Raw genomic sequence first — 20,624 nt, forward strand, 5'->3', positions numbered from 1 at the left:
TTGCGAGTTTTGTCAAGGAAGGCCACATTATAGAATCATTATTAAATTATCACTCTTTGCTATCAAGAATCGAGAGAATTATCGCGTGGATCATTCGGTTCAAAACCAATGTCAAATCAAGTTTCGATGAACGAAATTACGAAGGCTTGTCAAATGTAGAAGTAAGTTACGCGCATCGGTTGTTAATTTTGACGGTGCAGGAATTTCAGAAGTAATAGCAAAATTACGAACTGGCAAACTCGAGTTAGCAGCAAATTACTAACACTTAATCCCTTCATGGATGAAAAGGGACTCTTTAGGATAGGCGGCAGAATTCAAAACTCGAATTTAGCTTTTGAAAACAAACATCCTATAATTTTACCATCGGATAGCAGGTTTACGCAACTATTTGAAAGAGAACACAGTATATTATTACATATCGGTCCTTAAGCATTACTGTATTCAATCCGAGAGAATTATTGACCGCTAAAGGGAAAAAGTATCGCAAGGAGAGTTACACATAGGTGTATAATTTGTTGTCGAAATAAGCCAAAAATGGGACGGGATTCCGGGAGAAGTGTGGAAATTTGGAGGAGAGGGAATAGAGAAGTGGGTATGGGAGTTGTGCAATAAGATATGGAAGGGGGAGGGGTGGATAAGGGAGTGGAGTGAGGGGCTGGTGGTGCCAATCTTGAAGAGGGGTGAGGGAAAGGAGGTTTCGGAGTACAGGGGGGTAACTCTGACACCGTCTTTATACAAAGTATATGCGACGGTGTTGGCAGAGAGATTGAGGGGAGAGATAGAGGAAAAAGGGATGTTGCCACCGAATCAAACGGGGTTCAGGAAAGGGATGGGAACAGTGGACAATATTTATGTATTAAATTATTTAATAAACAGACAAATAAGTAGGAAAGGAAAGCAAATGGTTCTACTGTTTGTGGACCTGAGAGCAGCGTTTGATTCGGTGGACAGAGTGAAGTTGATGGCGGCGTTAAGAGGGAGGGGGGTGAAGGAAGAGACGGTGAGGAGGTGCGAGGAAGTGCTAGGAGAGATAGGGTTCAGGGTTAGAATAGGGGAGGAGGTGGGGGAGAAGTTTTGGACGGGGAGGGGGGTGAGACAGGGATGCCCACTGAGCCCGCTTCTGTTTAACATGTTGATGGCGGACTTGGAGGAGGAAATGGAGAAAGGGAGATGGGGGGGTGTGAGATTAGGAGAGGGCAAGGTCTATACATTAGCGTACGCGGATGACGTGGTGCTGTTGGCAGAAGATGAGGGGGGGATGAGGTGTATGATGGAGAGGTTAGGGAGATATCTGGAGGGGAAGGGACTGGAACTGAATGAGAAGAAGTCGAAGGTGATGAGATGCAGAAGGGGGGGAGGGAGGTTAAAAAAGGCTAGTTGGTTTTGGAAGGGAAAAAAATTAGAGGAGGTAAAGGAGTACAAATATTTAGGATATGTGATACAAAGGAATGGGGGGCAAGAGGGACAGGTAAGGGACAGAATAAAGAGAGGGGCAGCAATTATGGGACAGGTATGGGGAATAGGTAAGAGGAGATTTGGGAATAACTGGGGGAAGAGGTTGTGGCTCTTCGATGCGTTAATATGGACGGTTTTAGGATACGGGGTGGAGATATGGGGATGGGAAGAGAGAGAGGGATTGGAAAGGATACAAGAAAGGTATCTGAGATGGATGTTAGGAGTGGACTGGGGAACGCCTGGATATATGGTAAGGGAGGAATTGCAAAGGGAAAAGATAAGGACAAGGATGGGTAGAAGAGCATGGGGATATGAGAGAAGGTTAGAGGAGGGTAAGGGAGGATGGTTGGCGAGAATATGTTTGGGGGAGATTAAAGAAAGGGCAAAAAAAGGAGGGGAATTGTCAGGGTGGGAGAGAGAAAGAAGGGAATTTTTTGAGGGTAAGGGGATGGGATTAAGGGAGATAGAGGAAAGAAGGGAAAAGGGGGAGTTCAGATGGGAAGAAGTTGAGGAATGGGAAGGAAAGGAACAGAGGGAGGAGAGGGTGGGAAAAATGATAAAATCGGAATATAATAAGTGGTACAAACAGATTAAAGGGGAGGGGATTCCGGGCTATTTGAAGAAAGGGTGGGCGGAAGGTAGATGGAGGAGGATGGCAAGGTACAGACTGGGAAATGAAATGAAGGGAAATAGGTATTGGGAAAAGGAGGAGGATAGGAAGTGCAGGATATGTGGGAGAGGGTTAGAGACGTGGGAGCATGTGTGGGAGGAATGTATGGATTGGGGAAGGGAAGAGAGCTGGCAGGAAATGGTAAAGGAGATATTAGGAGAGGAGGGGGAAGGGGAAATATGGTTAAAAAGGTTAGAGGAAGCAAGAGGGAAAGGGGGGGAGAAGGAGAAGGAGGAAAAAGGAGGACAGGGAGATGAGAGAGGGTAGGAGATAAGGGGAGAGGGAGACGGGGAGAGTGTGTGAGTGAGTGTGTGAGAGAGAGAGAGGGAGGGAGAGGACAGGAGTGGAAGAATAACGGTAACCGGAAGCGGAGGTCCAACATAGGCTAAGTAGAATGTAAGATTGCGTAGGTTAAGATAATTTAGAATAAGAAAGGTTAGGGAAAGGCGGACGTGTGTGTGTGTGTAGGTAGGGCAGAATGCGAGAAAAGATGAGAAAGGCGGCGAAAAGGAGAGGCGTGGCGAAAAATGTAATTAGATTAAGTTTTAGGTATAAGTTTAGGCTAAAGAAAAAGGAAGGAAGGAATAAAGGTTTGGGAACGCTCCTTTAAAAAAAAAGCGCCTTGTAATCCCCAATTGGGGCAGCAATAAATATATCTAATCTAATAAGCCAAAAATGTCACAAATCATGGGACAACTGTTTGCGGATTGAGACACCAAGTCGACCATTTTTCGTTACCGGAGTAGATTTTTCCGGACCGATTACAACACTACTTAATCGAGGCCGTGGAAGAAAGACAAGCAAGTCATACATCGCATTGTTTGTATATATGTTTCATTACTAAGGCGGTACATCTTGAAACGGTTAGCGATCTTAGTTCATCATCCTTTAGCCGTTCTTAGACGCTTTACCGGACGCCGAGGTTATCCTCAACGTATGTACAACGACAATGCGACAAATTTCGTCGGATCGAAAAATGAAATTTGCGAGATGTATGAGTTGCTTAAGAAGGAAAAGCGAGAATTAAACGATAAATTTTATATCTCTAACAAAATTGAATGGAAGTTTATTCTACCCGCGTCTCCTCATATGGGAGGATTATGGGAAGAAGGCGTGAAATCGTGTAAATTCCACCTGAAACATGTCATAGGCAAAAGTTTACTAACTTTTGAGGAATTAAATACTGTCCTGATTCAAATCGAGACATGTTTAAACTCACGCCCGATTTGTCAACTACCCTCAACAGTCGCGGACTTGCAACCTCTTACACCAGGGCATTTTTTAATTGGAAGTCCTCTAACTGCTCTCCCTGACATAAAGACAACCGAAATACCTATCAATCGCCTCGATCGCTGGCAGATCGTTTAAAAAATTACACAGGCATTCTGGAAAAGATGGAGTAAAGAATATTTAACATCTCTGCAAGGCAGAACTAAGTGGACTCGCAAACAAAATTTAAGTATTGACGACGTAATGATTCAAGATAATAACGCGCCGCCATTAAAGTGGAAATTAGGACGAATAAGCGAAATACATAAGGGAAAGGATGACAAGGTGCGAATTGTGACACTGCAAACAATGAATGGAACATACAAAAAAGTTATAAATAAATTGTGTAAGCTCCCGCTTTTTAAAGTATAATTTAATTATAAGTCATAAGGATTAATTGTTATTATAAGTCATAAGGATTAATTGTTATTAATGGTGGGCGGGATGTTGGAGATATTAGGAATCGAAATCCTTCGAAGGATAGCACGCGATAACCACATATAAATCACGCACTCACGACATTTAGAGTGGGAGAAATCCTTAGGATCAACGAATTATATCAGAAATATGATGAGTATGTGTCGAGACGCCTCTAGAAGTACAACTGTCGTGACTCGTTGCCACTATCATGTTAAATCAATTATAATGGGCTTGTTTTCTGTTTCTGTACTAACTGGTGCAATAAGTTAGAGTGAAACAAAATATACTTGTCTCATTCTAACTTATTGCACCAATGTGCATTAGTTCATTAGTGCAGGAACAGAAAACAAACCTAATTATACGTTTTTTCTTTAAATAAGTGTGGCGCGAATAATTTTCAAGAACATTATAATATTACGATCAATTAAAATTAATATCAATCAAAATTAATATTTGTCGCTAGTGGTGAAAATAAGCTTAAACGACTTGACTACGACGTAACTAGCAATTTTATTTGATTATTTCACGACGTTTCGACCATTTGGTTGTGGTCCTTTTCAAGTGAAATTTCATCAATTAAACCGAGGTTAACATAACATCACACCGGTGTTATTTGAAATCGAAAGTTAAACGTTAAAAGAGGAACACGTCCCATCGTTATGATGTTAAAAGTTAAAAATCAAAAGAGGAACACTCGTCGTTGACGAAACATCATAACGATGGGACGTGTTCCTCTTTTGATTTTTAACTTTTAACATCATAACGATGGGACGTGTTCCTCTTTTAACGTTTAACTTTTGATTTCAAATAACACCGGTGTGATGTTATGTTAACCTCGGTTTAATTGATGAAATTTCACTTGAAAAGGACCACAACCAAATGGTCGAAACGTCGTGAAATAATCAAATAAAATTGCTAGTTACGTCGTAGTCAAGTCGTTTAAGCTTATTATAATATTAATTGTAATTTATAGTGACCACAAGCGTTGACTAGTGCATTGTGTTACCGCCCAATCGCTGCACTTATTATTATTCATCTAAGAAATCAGCATATAAATTAAACTCGCATTTTCAATTAAAATTTAATTTAATTTGATTAATCATTCTTTACGAGAATTACAACTTTACAGATACTATAATTTCATTGTTTTTTAATGTTATATCAATGTATTGCACAAATTAAAACTATTGCTAACACAACTGTTGGCTTGTGGGATACTCTGTTATAATTCTTTGTAAATAAGAAGCAAAATGGTGTAACGTCGTATTAACCGAGGATACTATATTATTCTAAATGGTACATTTTTTTTGTGGATTTTAGGTAAATCATGTGCCTTTATAGAAGAAGAGAGTCACTTAAATGTAAGAAGCAATATTCTTTTTTTTTTGTGATATCATTTTTTAACCATTTTTTAAATATGTTATTTAGTTCTTTTTCAATTTTTGCTGCAAGATTATTTTTTAATCATTTAGTATATGTTATTATCCTTTAATAAACCTACTTTTTTAATGTAAAATTCTTTGGTCATTGTCACCACAACATTACCTTTATCAGCACGTGTGAATAGGATGTTGGGATTTTGATTGCAAAATTTTTTTGTTTTTTTACACATGAAGGCCAATTTATCTTGTAGCTGATTTTTCTTTGACTTATAATTCAGAAAAAAGATAAATTGAGGAATAGCAATGTTACGTATTGTGATAAGGTTATTAATATTCTTAGAATTACTCTCTATGTCTTTAATAAATTCATGGATCACTGTTTTTTTGTCTGTGTTAATTGGTTGGTTAAAATTGCTTCCAAGTTGTAACAAATTTGTTACTACTTCCGGAATGTTTTTGTCTGATGAATTAATAAACCATTTCGCGTTAGTTTGTTCTACAGGATTGAACGTCATATCTGAGAATTTGTTAACGGTTATATGATTGTTAATATGAATGTGCCTATTTATTTGAGAGTTACCCGTATTTTTCATAAAGCAACTAAATTCATATCATGATAGGATTCAGTTCACGATGGAAATAGAGGAGAATAGATCCATAAACTTTTTAGATTTAAAGATTATGATTAATGAGAATAAGAAAATTGTCACAGACTGATTCCATAAAAAATACATTCAGATAGATATTTATCGTATTTTTCTAATCATCCTTTGTGTCAAAGGAAAGTAAAATAGGCACAATTTATAGTTTGATAGACAGAGCCGTATTATTGTCACATCCTCAATATCATAATAAAAACCTAAAATATGTAATATGGAAAATGGATATCCTCTGTCTTTTATCTTTAAGCATGTTGAAGTCGGGAAAAAAATTAACGTTTACAAAATTATGTCAAAGTAATACTGTTGATAACCAACTTAATAAAAAACCGATGTGAAATTTATAGCAGTTCCTTATATTAAATATTTAACTGAACATATCTGCAAGTCCTTTCGAAATACAGATTTTGCACCGGGATATAAGTACTTAAATAGGCTTGATAATATGATTAAGGTTCATAAGAATACACTAAAAAAAAATATAATAATAACGTTATATACAAGATCGAATGCAAAGAATGCTCAGCATCATATGTTGGACAGACTAAGCGACAGTTGCATACTAGGATAAGAGAACATAGGACAAATATAAAACAACATGAGACAAAACACACGGTAGTGTCTCAACATATCATGAAAACCAATCATAATTTCGACTGAGATAATCCCAAGATTTTGGATCACGAAAGAAATTATTGTAAAAGATTGATTTCGGAGACTATCCACATAAAACAACAACACAATGTTCTAAATGCGACAGAAGAGAGCGAATATTTAGAATCTTTATACTTTCCGTTATTAGATTCTATTTTTAATAAACAAAATTATATAACATGATTGTCATCGTCCTTTTGCCACTGTTTTGCTTAATATATATAATACCGTCGCTTTAGTATTGATGTCATTGTCTGTACATAACTCAATAGTTATTGTTAAGTAATCGTGATTATTGTACACCGAATAATTTTGACGTATACATACATAATAATTTTTATCTTTTGACACTTTGTAAAATTTATTTATTCTAACTTGGACAAACAATTGGTGAGTTTAATTTAATTATGTAGACAACACCCATATTATATCTAATATTCTTAAAATTGTTAAATTTAAGTTTTATATTATGTTTATAACGTCTGTATATTGCAGCTGAAGAAGTCTTAAGTAAAAGTACAAAACGTTCCGCTTCTAATAAATGTTACATTTTATATTTTGTCTTTTTTATTTTATTTTATTCTAACTTTGTGCTTGAAAAAGGCCTAATAAAAATTAAATCTTATACTTTTAACTATCGAGCTTGTCAATTAATTTTAAATTCAATAGGTTTGATGTTATTCAAATATTATAATTTATGTAAATATATAGCAATCAAAATTTTTATGTAAATATATAGCATAAAAATTTTTTCTCATGTGTGTAATGTAAATTTTGATGGTATTTCTTGAAAGAGATAAAATGGTAGTTAGATATCTCATTCCATATGTACGTTGAGATGTTGTTATATAATAATTGAGAATATTTTGAAAGATTCTGACGAAGAGACTCTAATAACCTATACAAATCAAAAATTTCAATGTTGAGAATCTCAAGTCTAGATTTGTGCAACACATTCTCTAATTTTATCACAGATCTAAAACTTAAATTTATTGTTATAGAGGTTCATCAAATGTTTAGGAAAGATGCCAAATAACTTACATTGCTTTAAAAACTTCAATTTAGACACAGATCTTATAATACTACAGTTTGTATCTAACCATTGTTTTAGATAATGTACCATTTTTTTATCATGTGTGATATATAAAACAATTGTGCACTAGGCTCAAAGAGCATAAGAATAATATCAAATTGGACTCAAGACACTCACGATCAGTGATAACTGAACATAATTTGAATCAATCACATGCATTCGATTGGGAGAATACTAAGAATAGTAGATCATGAAAGAAATTATAATAAAAGATTAATTTCAGAAATGATACATATCAAAAAACAAAAAAATAGCATCAATTTAAACAAAGACACTGAGTTGCTTGATAACAGTTATGTTGATATTCTTGTAAAATTAGGTGAGTCATGCTACAAAATATTGTTATTTATGTCGGTGCTTCATCAGATTATTAGACATTAGTCGTACCTGTCTCATAAACACATCAACTAATTGTAAGTATGAAGAACAGTTTAAATATAATAATAAATCTGAAGGAATATTTGACACATATGTAAGTTTATTATAACTATTCTTCTAGAAATTTGAAAAAGGTAATTTAATATGAACATTCACAGCACATCAATAGTAAAATATTTTAACCACAGACTGAACTAAGAATTTTAAAAAATAAACGCTTAAAGAGATCTGACTGCCTCACTTTTCGCCTACTAACGACAAACTTGAGGTGACAATTTTCTTTTCTCTTTTCTTTTCTTGTAATATGGGTCGGTTAATTATAATTGTAACATTACGAAACATTTTAGACAACATAGGCTGCTCATTAATGTGCGAGATAATATATGTTATTAGACACAGATGTTCTAATCTTTAGTTTTTCAATCTTTCGTTTTCAAATGTTTTATTGTTTATCATATTAATTTATTATGTATCATATTGTAAAAGTTAAGGTATTGATAAAGACTGTGCAGTCAAAACGTATACGATTGTAATAACTTATTTTATGCGGTTCTTTTTGTAATAATAAATTTTTATTTAATATCTTGAATTAATATTAGCTCGTTTAAGTTGGCCTTTCTTTCTTTTATCTTTTATCAATTAAAATAATTATTATAAATATTTTATAAATATTCTGGGGTAGTAAGTCGCAAAAATAATTTAGCTTGTTAAAATGTCATTTATGCTTATTATTAATAAACAAAATAGCGCGTATTATTTATTAATTATATTATTTTCAAAGCCACAATCTCCACTTGATTCCTCTCGACCAATAGAGCCAAACGCGATGTTATTGCGACAATTATGAAAGAAAGAACATTTGAAAAAGGAATTTGAATCCTATGGTTGGGATCTCAAAAATTCCCCTTGTTCCTTCTCTTAACATCCCCTGTAAAGAAATAGGCGAGAAAAATATTGGTCCGAAAGTCGGCTGAATCGGGACTCGAACCCGAGACCTTCCGCTTGCCGGGCGACTGCTCTTCCAACTGAGCTATTCAGACACGAATAAATATTCTTCTCAATGTTTATACCCCCCCACCCACCCAAAGCGTCGTAATTAGGTCCAGACGCGACGAACAATAATGAGAATACTTATTGAGTCAGGGATGTTAAGAGAAGGAACAAGGGGAATTTTTGAGATCCCAACCATAGGATTAAAATTCCTTTTTCAAATGTTCTTTCTTTCATAATTGTCGCAATAACATCGCGTTTGGCTCTATTGGTCGAGAGGAATCAAGTGGAGATTGTGGCTTTAAAAATTAAAAGAGCTGATTCAATAAGTATTCTCATTATTATATTATTTTCGTTCATTATTGTATATCTTATTTTATCGATAAAAGAATATAGAGATTCTTATTTCCACCGTTTTGAATTAAATCGTCACTGTCAACGCGGACTTGGCAATCAAATATGCAGAAGCCTTAAACCATTAAATCGTGCATTAATAAATTATTATTTATAGAGAGAACGTGCATCGGTCTGCGCATAGATGGGCAAAATAGGGAGAGATACGGGCAGTCAAATGTTTTGGGGGCATGGTGTCATTTATTGTAAGCACAAATTAAACAGTGAAGGAGACAAATCTGCCCGAAACGGACGAATTTTCACCCGATCCGATGCACGTTCTCTCGTTGAACGGAGTATAGTTTACCATTCAAATGAAAGAAGACATGCGATTTGCGTATAACTTACGAGTGAAGTCATTTGCGAGGCAAGCACCCCATTCCTGCCTGGACAGCATAAAGTCTCGATTTAGGTCGCACGTGCGAGCGAATGTTCGGGCACACTTTTTTGGCCTCACCGCCTTTTTAGCGAGTCTTCTAAGTTCTTTATACTCTTCCGAATCTAAATAACCATTCCCGTCTTTGTCCAGCATTCCAAATTTCCATGACAGCACTCGTTCACTATTTTTTTCGCCTATTAATAGAGACTGTTAATAGATAACTGTATATCTTAACAGTCTTTAATGTGTTTGTCGCTGCCATGTATTGTGCGCTACAGATTTAATATCATTATATACTTTTCTGACAGACCTCGTAAAAATAGTTTTAAAAAATTATGAATGCTAATGTCTCTACTACTTTTTTAAAGAATATGAAATATCCTTTTATAATAAAATAAAGACTCTGTTCGATAAATCAAATTACAAAAATAAGAGCAAAGAGTCGTAGCAAGGAAGTCGTGCTATAATAATAATTGACCAATATGAAATATCCTTTTATCTTCTTTAGTGAAAAAAAAACTAGATATGATCCAGCAGTCGATGATTTTTATTATATTTTTATGTTTTTTGTCATCTCTTTTTGTCGTTTCTATCATTACATATAAAGCGGGGTCTACAATGGCAACAGGAGTACAGAGTACAAGAATAAGTAGTAAGCAGTACGAAATGGAATTTGCTTATTTCGTCGGGAATAACAAAATGAACAAATCCCATTTCATACTGCTTACTGTTTACTCTTGTACTCTGTACTCTTGCTGCCATGGACTACGTTTACACGGCCCGATTTAAGCCGGACTTATAAGGTCGATGGCTGAGAGTTAAACGTAAGTGCCGTAGCGTAGACGTAAAGTAAGACAGAGAAAAGACGTAACTACGTAAGTCATGTCGCGAATAAGCGCGTAGTGCATTACGTAGTTACGTCGTTTCTCTGTCTTACTTACGTCTATGCTACGGCGCTTACGTTTAGCTCTCTGCCATCGGCCTAAGTAGGAGTTATACCATCAGCGTTACTAAATCGATGTTAGAAACCGTGTAAACGTAGTCATTGTAGACCCTGCTTAAGGTTTGTTTTTTATTGCTAAACTCTCTGCATTAGTGTACACCAGTGACACTAAAGCGTTCTTTATTGGAGTGTAACGTAGCCTGGTCCGTTCTTTATTGCAGTGCAACGAACTTTAGTGCAACAGTTCACTGTACTCGTTGTATTGGGTCTTGAGGAAGAACAAGCAATGCAGGAACGGTAAGTTCAATATAATGGCGGCAAATTTAATTTTATGAATAGTAATAGAAAATAAGATCTGTGCACAATAGAGAAAATATTGGATATAAATATTAAAACAATAAAATATAGAATAATGGGCCAATGAACCGAACAAAATGTAGTTATGGCACTAAATGACACTGAAATGTTACTATAAAATTAATAAAATTATAATATGGTCCAGCAAAATTATAATAAAATTATAACGACTCAGTGCAGCAATAGGTTTGTTCTTTATTGCTGCACTGAGTTCACAATGCACTGCACTGAACTGAACTAGTGCAAGCGGAGACAAGCTAGTGTAAGCAAGTATAAAGCGAACATTTCAGTGCCATTTAGTGCAGTAATCAACATGGCGCATAACATAATAATAAATAAATTATTAGATTCTAGACAAGAACTTGAAATTCTGTCTCTCCTAAAAAGTCAATAATACATTAATTTCCAGTTTTTATTTATTTATTTATTATATTTCTTAGTTATTTGAGTCTCGTTATTAATAAGGCATGACATCAAAGTTATTTAGGCTTTAAGTATGACTTAAAACTTTTTAGATTTATTTAGATTATAATGTAATTGTTGATAAACTTAATTAAATCTTGCTTAAAAGCAAAATAACATTGATGCAATCAAGTCTTAGATAATAATTTTTATTACCTTCGAAAACGTAAGTAATATATTCATTTTTATCTACTAAAATATTCCCACTAGCGTCTCTAAGAATATTTGTTGTTTCTTTTTGAACAACACTTCTTGAACATTGTTTAACAATTTTTTCTAATCTATAAGTGAAAATTTATGACAATTTATTATGAATTTGTTTATTAGTCGTTTTTTAGTTTTATTTGTTATCATGACCTTAAAAATTGTTCGTTCTAATCGTTCGCAATAATTAATTTTATAACTTAATGTACCTACTATTAAAGAAGACTATAACAGAATAAGTAATAAATCAAAACATTTAGTTTTAATAAAGATTATATTAGTTGACCATTATAATTTTATTAATTTTATACCAACAGCCTACATTTTGCTCGGTTCATGGGCCCATTATTCTATGTTTTACTGTTTTAATATTATATCAAATATTTTCTCCATTGTACACAGATCTTATTTTCTATTACAATTCATAAAATTAAATTTGCCGCCATTATATTAAACTTACATCTGTTCCTGCACTGCTTGTTCTTCCTCAAGACTCAGTGAACTGTTGTACTAAATTTTGTTGCACTACAATAAAGAACGAACCAGTGCTACGTTATACACCAATAAGGAACGCTTTGGTGTCACTAGTGCAGAAAGTTCAGCAATAAAGAACAACCTATATTGCAGATCAAAGAAACCATTTTTAAGGGTCGGCAGGAGACATAATGGAGACCTTGCGGAGAGCCGTGAATTATAAATTCGTAATTTTCGTATAAAAAATAAATAAAGAATAAATCGGATTTTCATTATGATATTTATAATCCGTAACATCGTTTTTCTTTGCCTACAAAGTAAAAAATGGATAAATAAAATGGATAAATTTAATAATAGGCGAGCAATATTTCAAGGAACATACTGAAGTCAAGAAAAAGTCAAAATGATTTTATTTTGATTTGAAATAGTCCTGCTTTTTCATGTGACAAAAATTTGATTTATCATGATATCATCACATATGCTGCTCAGTGACGAAAAAAATGATCGATTTTATGCTGGCCCTGCAAATTTCATGTTTTACTAGATAAATGTATTATATTTTTAATCTTCTTATATATTATAAAAAAGAAAACTTGTATAGGACCGTGGAGCACAGACAATTATATAATGTAAATAAATAATCATCAATCCTTCATTTTTTAAATCTTCAGGATTTACATTCTGAAGATAGGAATAAAGGATTCTAATTAGTTGATTCTCTTATTCATTATATTAAAAGTTTGTGCTCCGGCTCTTAGACCGCTTTGGTTCCTATATTACTACAATAGGATGTCTTTTTGATGTTTTCTTGACGTCAACAAATCGTCAAATTTTGAAACCAAAAATCATTATATTGGCCGGTATCCATAGTCCGATTTTATATTGAAAATTGTCTTAAGGGCCGATTTTTCCAACTTCTTAGTAAGTTTTACCCGACAAGTAGCATATTTTCGTCTCTTTTCAGATAAATTCTAAAAAAAGAGGCAAAGATATGCTACCTGTTGGGTAAAACTTACCAAGAATTGGAACAACCGGCCCTGAGGGTGCGATTACATGGACGCGCGGAAACGCGGAAGAAAAAGTAACTAAACTTTACTAGAGTCCCGCATTTCCGCGCGTTCCGTTCCGTCTGTTTTGATTGCCTTATATTACATGGAGCACATTTTGAGCGGAAAAGCGGAACGGTATAGTGACAAATAGACATTTGTATTAATTTTTTAAATTTATATTTACTTAATTCATTGTAATTCCTTTTAATATGTTCATCTTTTCAACTTATCTATTGAATACAAGCATTTTAATCAATAAATATAGTTAAATATTAATATTTTATAATTCCCCGTTCCGCTTTTCCGCTCAAAATGTGCTCCATGTAATATAAGGCAATCAAAACAGACGGAACGGAACGCGCGGAAATGCGGGACTCTAGTAAAGTTTAGTTACTTTCTCTTCCGCGTTTCCGCGTTTCCGCGTTTCCGCGCGTCCATGTAATCGCACCCTAAGTCTGGTCGGAGGTTGACTTAAGATCGCGTTCAACCAATCAAATGGCTACGTGCCATTTTAAGCTCGAACTTAAGATGATTTTAAATATAAGATCGGACTATGAATACCGGCCATTGACTTTCTATCGTGACATAAATATGACGTCAAAATGATGATTTTAACTGCGTTGTGTTCCTTGGGATATAGCTAAGACCCGTTTTACAATACGTCATATGTCGCAGTTGGATGTCGGAACGTAAGCGATTGTTCAATGAGAAAATTCCTTTTTCGAAAACAAAATTTCCGCATTGGACAATCGCTTACGTTCCGACATCTGACTGCGACATACGACGTATTGTAGAACGGGCCGTAAGCGATTGTTCAATGCGGAAATTTTGTTTTCAAAAAAGAAATTTCCTCATTGGACAATCGCTTACGTTCCGACATCCGACTGCGACATACGATGTATTGTAAAACCGGCCTAACCACGGATCAGGTGTAGTTGCATCTGATTTTGTATTGTATTTATTGTTAAATTTTTAAGAGCCAAATTGTTAAATATTACGTTGCATGTATAATTATAACAATATAAAGAATACGCCAAAACAAATTTCATGAATAATATTAATTTTTGGAAATGTAAAACGAAAAGTACGAAATGGCTAAGTTTGTATCTAAGGTGCAGCTAACAGCAGAATCTAAGGAATATTTCATAATAACATACTGACAGCTGACAGCTTGACAAGAAAATGAGATAATCTTCTGTCTTTGTCTCTTTTACATCGTATATGTGTAGTGTCCATGTAGACACAATCACTAATACGTTGAGCACACGGATACAATTATTGTGAAATAATATCAACAAAAACCAACTATCGTATTATCTTTGTTTCTTTGCGTATATAAAACAAGGGTAGCTTAGATCTTGTTCTTAACATTTTTCCAATGATTATATCTTATTATATACATTATAGAATATTCATTCTGTCATCTTAAAAATTTGAGTTTAAATCTATGGGTATATATTATATACCATAATTTTTTTCTTTTTTATAATTAATTTTATCTCATTGGAATATATACAAATGATTAAAAATATATTTTTGAAGGCGATCTTAAGAATTTTTAAATATTAAAAATATTTTAATAATTTTACAATTACAAGACATTATATATATAAATGCAAAATAATTCCGTAAATAAATTAATTCAGTATTTTCTATATTTAGAAATTCTTCAGTTACAAAAAAATATATTTTTAATAATTTTTATATATTTTAATATATTATTAAAAAAAAATTTAAAAAATGTTGATATTGATATATATTTGAACCCGAGTTTTCACGATGACAGACTAAACACTTTTGCACTCAATCATTATGTACTTTTCTTTCATACTTATTTATATAGCAGATATTATTAATATCAATATAATTGAAAAGTAATCAAATGATACATATTTATTAATTTATAAATTTACATGTTCTATAACAAACTAGAATTGATAGTCGTTCCCTCCTTGTCTCTCTATTGTGCTGATGATATGTAAAGTCGATGAAAAAATATAAAGTAAAAAAAGTAATCAATTGCCAAGCCTAATAAGCGCCCGTGTTTTACATTCTGTACATTAGTTCACTCTTCAAATTTTATTATTATTATAAATCACTGTACAATTTGGAAACATATGTAATTTTTTATATTGTTTGCATATATATATACACACATATGCGCATAAGCATATATTACAAAAAGTGGGTGCTTATTAGCCTTGCTACGTTACTGCCTTTTGCTACAAAAGACATTTTCAGGCCGTATCTCGCATGTACCGGCACAGTAGAGGAACAAGGGTAACACGTGATTATCGGTCCTTGTCTTTCTACGGTACGTCCGCGTGAGCAATGCAATGGTGTATGTACGTGTACAGACATACGACCAGAGAGAAAGATGAGAGCGGCCAGGCCGGCGTTTTGGCTGTTACCGTTTTTACGGGACTGCTTGAAGCGCCCCTCGCACCCGTTTTTAATATCGGAACTAACTGCACACCCATTTTCTGGCAGGGTCGATAAAGTTTGTATTTGGTGCGAGTCCGTGCTACGCCCATAATTTTTGTGTTAACACAGTATCACGTATTCATTCTGTATATGTGCGATCTTTTCTCTTTATATATATATATATATATATATATATATATATATGTATTTATATAATTTGTATAAAAACTAAAATATAATTATTAAAATATATATATATATGTATATGTGTAATGAAATATATAAATCTTATTTTAATTAAAATAAAAAGAACGATTAATTGTTCGACCACCTGGATTTTGGAATGTAATTTTTAATATATATTATATTATATTTAATATTTATCGCCGCTTCTATTAATATGAAGTGCAATGTCAACGTGCAATAATGTACAATTATTTAAAGTTTCCATGCCTAATGTATCATGCCGGTATAAAAGAACGTCAAGTAGCATGCGTAGCCGAGCAACTAAGATGACGAGCTGAAATCGTGGACATTTCAAGTTCAAACCCCTGCCTTTTTCAGATTTTTTTTTCACTTTTTTCAAATAAGTTATTATGTGTATAAATGTGTAATAATCAATCTATCATTATTTGATAATTTTTTTTGTAATGGAACAAAATAAATTATTTTTTAATTCTGCAAGGAATTTAATTATTAATGCAAACGCCCACACACATAATTTAGATATTCAATTTTTTTTAGTTCAAATGTTTCTTGCAATCTGTATACGACAATCAGTCCACTCGCTGTGCCACAGATTGCATCGCATAATACGCTCAGAGTTATAATACGATAGAGATCGCTTTACGCTGTTTTTCCTTGAAATAAATAAATTTTACGTGTTGTGTACGCGTGTTTAGTATATTTGTTTCTTTCATATTAATTTTAACTATAATTAGTTTTTTAATTAAGATTATTTTAGTGTTAGTTGTTTATTTGTTAGTGTCCTGTTTTCTTTAATTTCGCATTTTTTAATTTTCTTTTTTTTTTGGTGTTGGTGCTAATTATTATTTTTATTTTACAATGTCGAGTAAACACCGGTTTTACGATAAATGTGTGTATTTAAATTGCACAAATATTAGGACAAAAGATGGAAAACGTTTATTTCGATTTCCATTACAAACGGGTGCGAGACATGATTTATGGTTACGCAATAGTGGCGAGTTTATAAAATTGATTTACTTATTTATATCAATATATAATATATATTGATATGATATATGAAACAAATATATATATATATTCTTTGTTTTTTTTAATAAAATATGTCAGATATTATGTATGTTTACGTATGGATTACGTTGAAGTGTTTCTTTGCCGCGTTTTTCTGATCTCGCCGAACGGTTCGCGAATCCTGTGCGAATAAAAAACGATGCGCGTGTGTGTGTGCGTGCGATTGTGATGATCAGTTTCAGTTCGTCTTCAACGCTTGACGAGAGAAGAGGTCCGAACTGCTGTAAGTTTATAAAAACATATTTTTGTATAACACATTAGAACGATTTTATATTATTTTTTTTGTCTAGAAAACGTTATATTAATAACCGTTATGAAAACGATCTCGACGACGGTCGTCACCGGCATCGTCGCCGTCGTCAAGATCGTTTTCATAACGGTTATTAATATAACGTTTTCTAGACAAAAAAAAATAATATAAAATCGTTCTAATGTGTTATACAAAAATATGTTTTTATAAACTTACAGCAGTTCGGGACCTCTTCTCTCGTCAAGCGTTGAAGACAAACTGAAACTGATCATCACAATCGCACGCACACACACACGCACATCGTTTTTTATTCGCACAGGATTCGCGAACCGTTCGGCGAGATCAGAAAAACGCGGCAAAGAAACACTTCAACGTAATCCATACGTAAACATACATAATATCTGACATATTTTATTAAAAAAAACAAAGAATATATATATATATTTGTTTCATATATCATATCAATATATATTATATATTGATATAAATAAGTAAATCAATTTTATAAACTCGCCACTATTGCGTAACCATAAATCATGTCTCGCACCCGTTTGTAATGGAAATCGAAATAAACGTTTTCCATCTTTTGTACTAATATTTGTGCAATTTAAATACACACATTTATCGTAAAACCGGTGTTTACTCGACATTGTAAAATAAAAATAATAATTAGCACCAACACCAAAAAAAAAAGAAAATTAAAAAATGCGAAATTAAAGAAAACAGGACACTAACAAATAAACAACTAACACTAAAATAATCTTAATTAAAAAACTAATTATAGTTAAAATTAATATGAAAGAAACAAATATACTAAACACGCGTACACAACACGTAAAATTTATTTATTTCAAGGAAAAACAGCGTAAAGCGATCTCTATCGTATTATAACTCTGAGCGTATTATGCGATGCAATCTGTGGCACAGCGAGTGGACTGATTGTCGTATACAGATTGCAAGAAACATTTGAACTAAAAAAAATTGAATATCTAAATTATGTGTGTGGGCGTTTGCATTAATAATTAAATTCCTTGCAGAATTAAAAAATAATTTATTTTGTTCCATTACAAAAAAAATTATCAAATAATGATAGATTGATTATTACACATTTATACACATAATAACTTATTTGAAAAAAGTGAAAAAAAAATCTGAAAAAGGCAGGGGTTTGAACTTGAAATGTCCACGATTTCAGCTCGTCATCTTAGTTGCTCGGCTACGCATGCTACTTGACGTTCTTTTATACCGGCATGATACATTAGGCATGGAAACTTTAAATAATTGTACATTATTGCACGTTGACATTGCACTTCATATTAATAGAAGCGGCGATAAATATTAAATATAATATAATATATATTAAAAATTACATTCCAAAATCCAGGTAGTCGAACAATTAATCGTTCTTTTTATTTTAATTAAAATAAGATTTATATATTTCATTACACATATACATATATATATATATTTTAATAATTATATTTTAGTTTTTATACAAATTATATAAATACATATATATATATATATATATATATATAAATAAAGAAAAAAGATCGCACATATACAGAATGAATACGTGATACTGTGTTAACACGAAAATTATGGGCGTAGCACGGACTCGCACCAAATACAAACTTTATCGACCCTGCCAGAAAATGGGTGTGCAGTTAGTTCCGATATTAAAAACGGGTGCGAGGGGCGCTTCAAGCAGTCCCGTAAAAACGGTAACAGCCAAAACGCCGGCCTGGCCGCTCTCATCTTTCTCTCTGATACGACATACACCACTACATAAAACCCGAGAATTAGTTTCTTAGTTTGGCAACACTGAAACCGGAGTTTCGCATTGTCACCTCGTGAGGCCCCCCCCGCCCTCCAACATCAATTCGAAGTCTGACCGGACCTCCTGCCGACCCTTAAGTCTATTTTAAATATATTTGAAGTATTTTAGGTATTTTTTAAAGAACATTTTCGTACTACTTACCGTCAACAGATATATTGATCCGTCTATATTCGATTCTGAAATTTTCGATAAGGTTCTCATTGAATTTGGACTTCTCTGTTCGATCGCAAGTGTTACGATGTCTGTTGTTTGTATACTGTGTGCGCTGTTTTCTTAGCGAATGTCGTGTTTGACCACTTCTAGTAGAAACAGCAGATTTCGAGTCGGATCTCAGACATCTTGGTTTTTGGTGTCTTACTGATGTATCGGGTAACGGCCGACCTTGTGGCGTTACACACCAACAATATCCAGTCTCTACATGACATTGAATCGGTGCATATGTTCCATCGCGTCGACAGATAGGCTGTGCGCCCAGTCGAGCTGTCAGTCTTGCTGAGAAGCATGCTGGCGTTTCTGAATATAAATTATTATTCGCAACATTATTCGTTAAACTTTCAATTATTCTAGAAAAGAGACAGGGAGAAAGAATGAATATTTAAAATAATTATCAAAATAATAGTGTATTTTACGTATTGTAGAATAAAATTTTTGAAATTTATATATATAAATTCAAATTATATATATATATATATATATATATATATATATATATATAATTTATTGAGATCTGACATTTTCAACAAAATTTTGACGTACCCAGCAAAATGTTAGCAAAATGTCGGCAGTATGACAGCAAATCTAATCATGACTTTAAAGCAGATTCCTGTCTACTGTGTCCGCAATTGATGACATTCTGCTAGCATAAGTAATAAGCAAAATCTGACAGCAGATTAGCGGCAGAAACCGAGCAGATCTGTCAAACACAATCTAATAGTAGATTGACAGCAGAAATCGAGCAGGATATCGATTCTGTAACTTTTTTTAAAGTAAAAACGTGAAAAGTGAAAAATTTTCGCCAATCACTCATTAATTTTAAAATGAAATCGATGTGCAATTGGCAGACATTTTTTACTTTTCACGTTTTCACTTTAGAAAAAGTTACAGAATCGATACCCAGGACTTGCAATTTCTTATTGTCATTTGAATATGTAATAGAATTGAATATTTTTTACTAAATATATGCATAATATGTATTATCCATTAATTATACCCAGAAAGCACAGAATATTTATAAAATATTTTGTATTACACGTGCATGCAAAGTGGCACTTTTCGTAAGTGATTCTGTACGCAAAATAACGATTTGCCAACATCTACAAAATATTCCACACGTCATATTCAAAGCCTTATCTCACGGGAAAACCGTGGGCAATAACTTATTGCCCATGGATATCAAGCCTTGTTCATGGATATCAACACCATCTCGCAGCGCACATACAAAACAACTGGCAAAACTACCGCCACTCAGCGCCCTCCCAACACTCATTTAACCCTATCTGCTATTTATATATCAGTCACAATCAGGGGATCGATTGTCTACTTGTGTCGATTTTTTCTCACTTTTCGCACATTTATTTCACGTGAAGAAATACACGCGATTGGCT

The 20,624-nt window shown here is 33.4% G+C and overlaps 1 protein-coding gene across 11 annotated transcripts in view; it reads right to left on the reverse strand.

Annotated features, from left to right (window-relative positions):
• magu (SPARC related modular calcium binding-like protein magu) overlaps positions 1-20,624 on the reverse strand; it is a 202,282-nt gene that overhangs the window by 72,573 nt on the left and 109,085 nt on the right. For 10 of the 11 annotated variants that reach the window (XM_085490160.1, XM_085490158.1, XM_085490157.1 and 7 more), the window contains 2 exons: positions 19,162-19,533; positions 9,712-9,936 (listed from right to left, as the gene is read on the reverse strand). In XM_085490160.1, coding sequence (XP_085346286.1) covers positions 9,712-9,936; positions 19,162-19,533 — 597 coding nt within the window. The remainder of the gene's footprint in view (positions 1-9,711; positions 9,937-19,161; positions 19,534-20,624) is intronic. The other variant, XM_085490165.1, reaches the window with a different exon arrangement.

This window comes from Nylanderia fulva, unplaced genomic scaffold (genome assembly GCF_048542155.1).
Source record: "Nylanderia fulva isolate GAGA-0341 unplaced genomic scaffold, ASM4854215v1 Scaffold99, whole genome shotgun sequence".
NCBI classification, from domain to species: domain Eukaryota; kingdom Metazoa; phylum Arthropoda; class Insecta; order Hymenoptera; family Formicidae; genus Nylanderia; species Nylanderia fulva.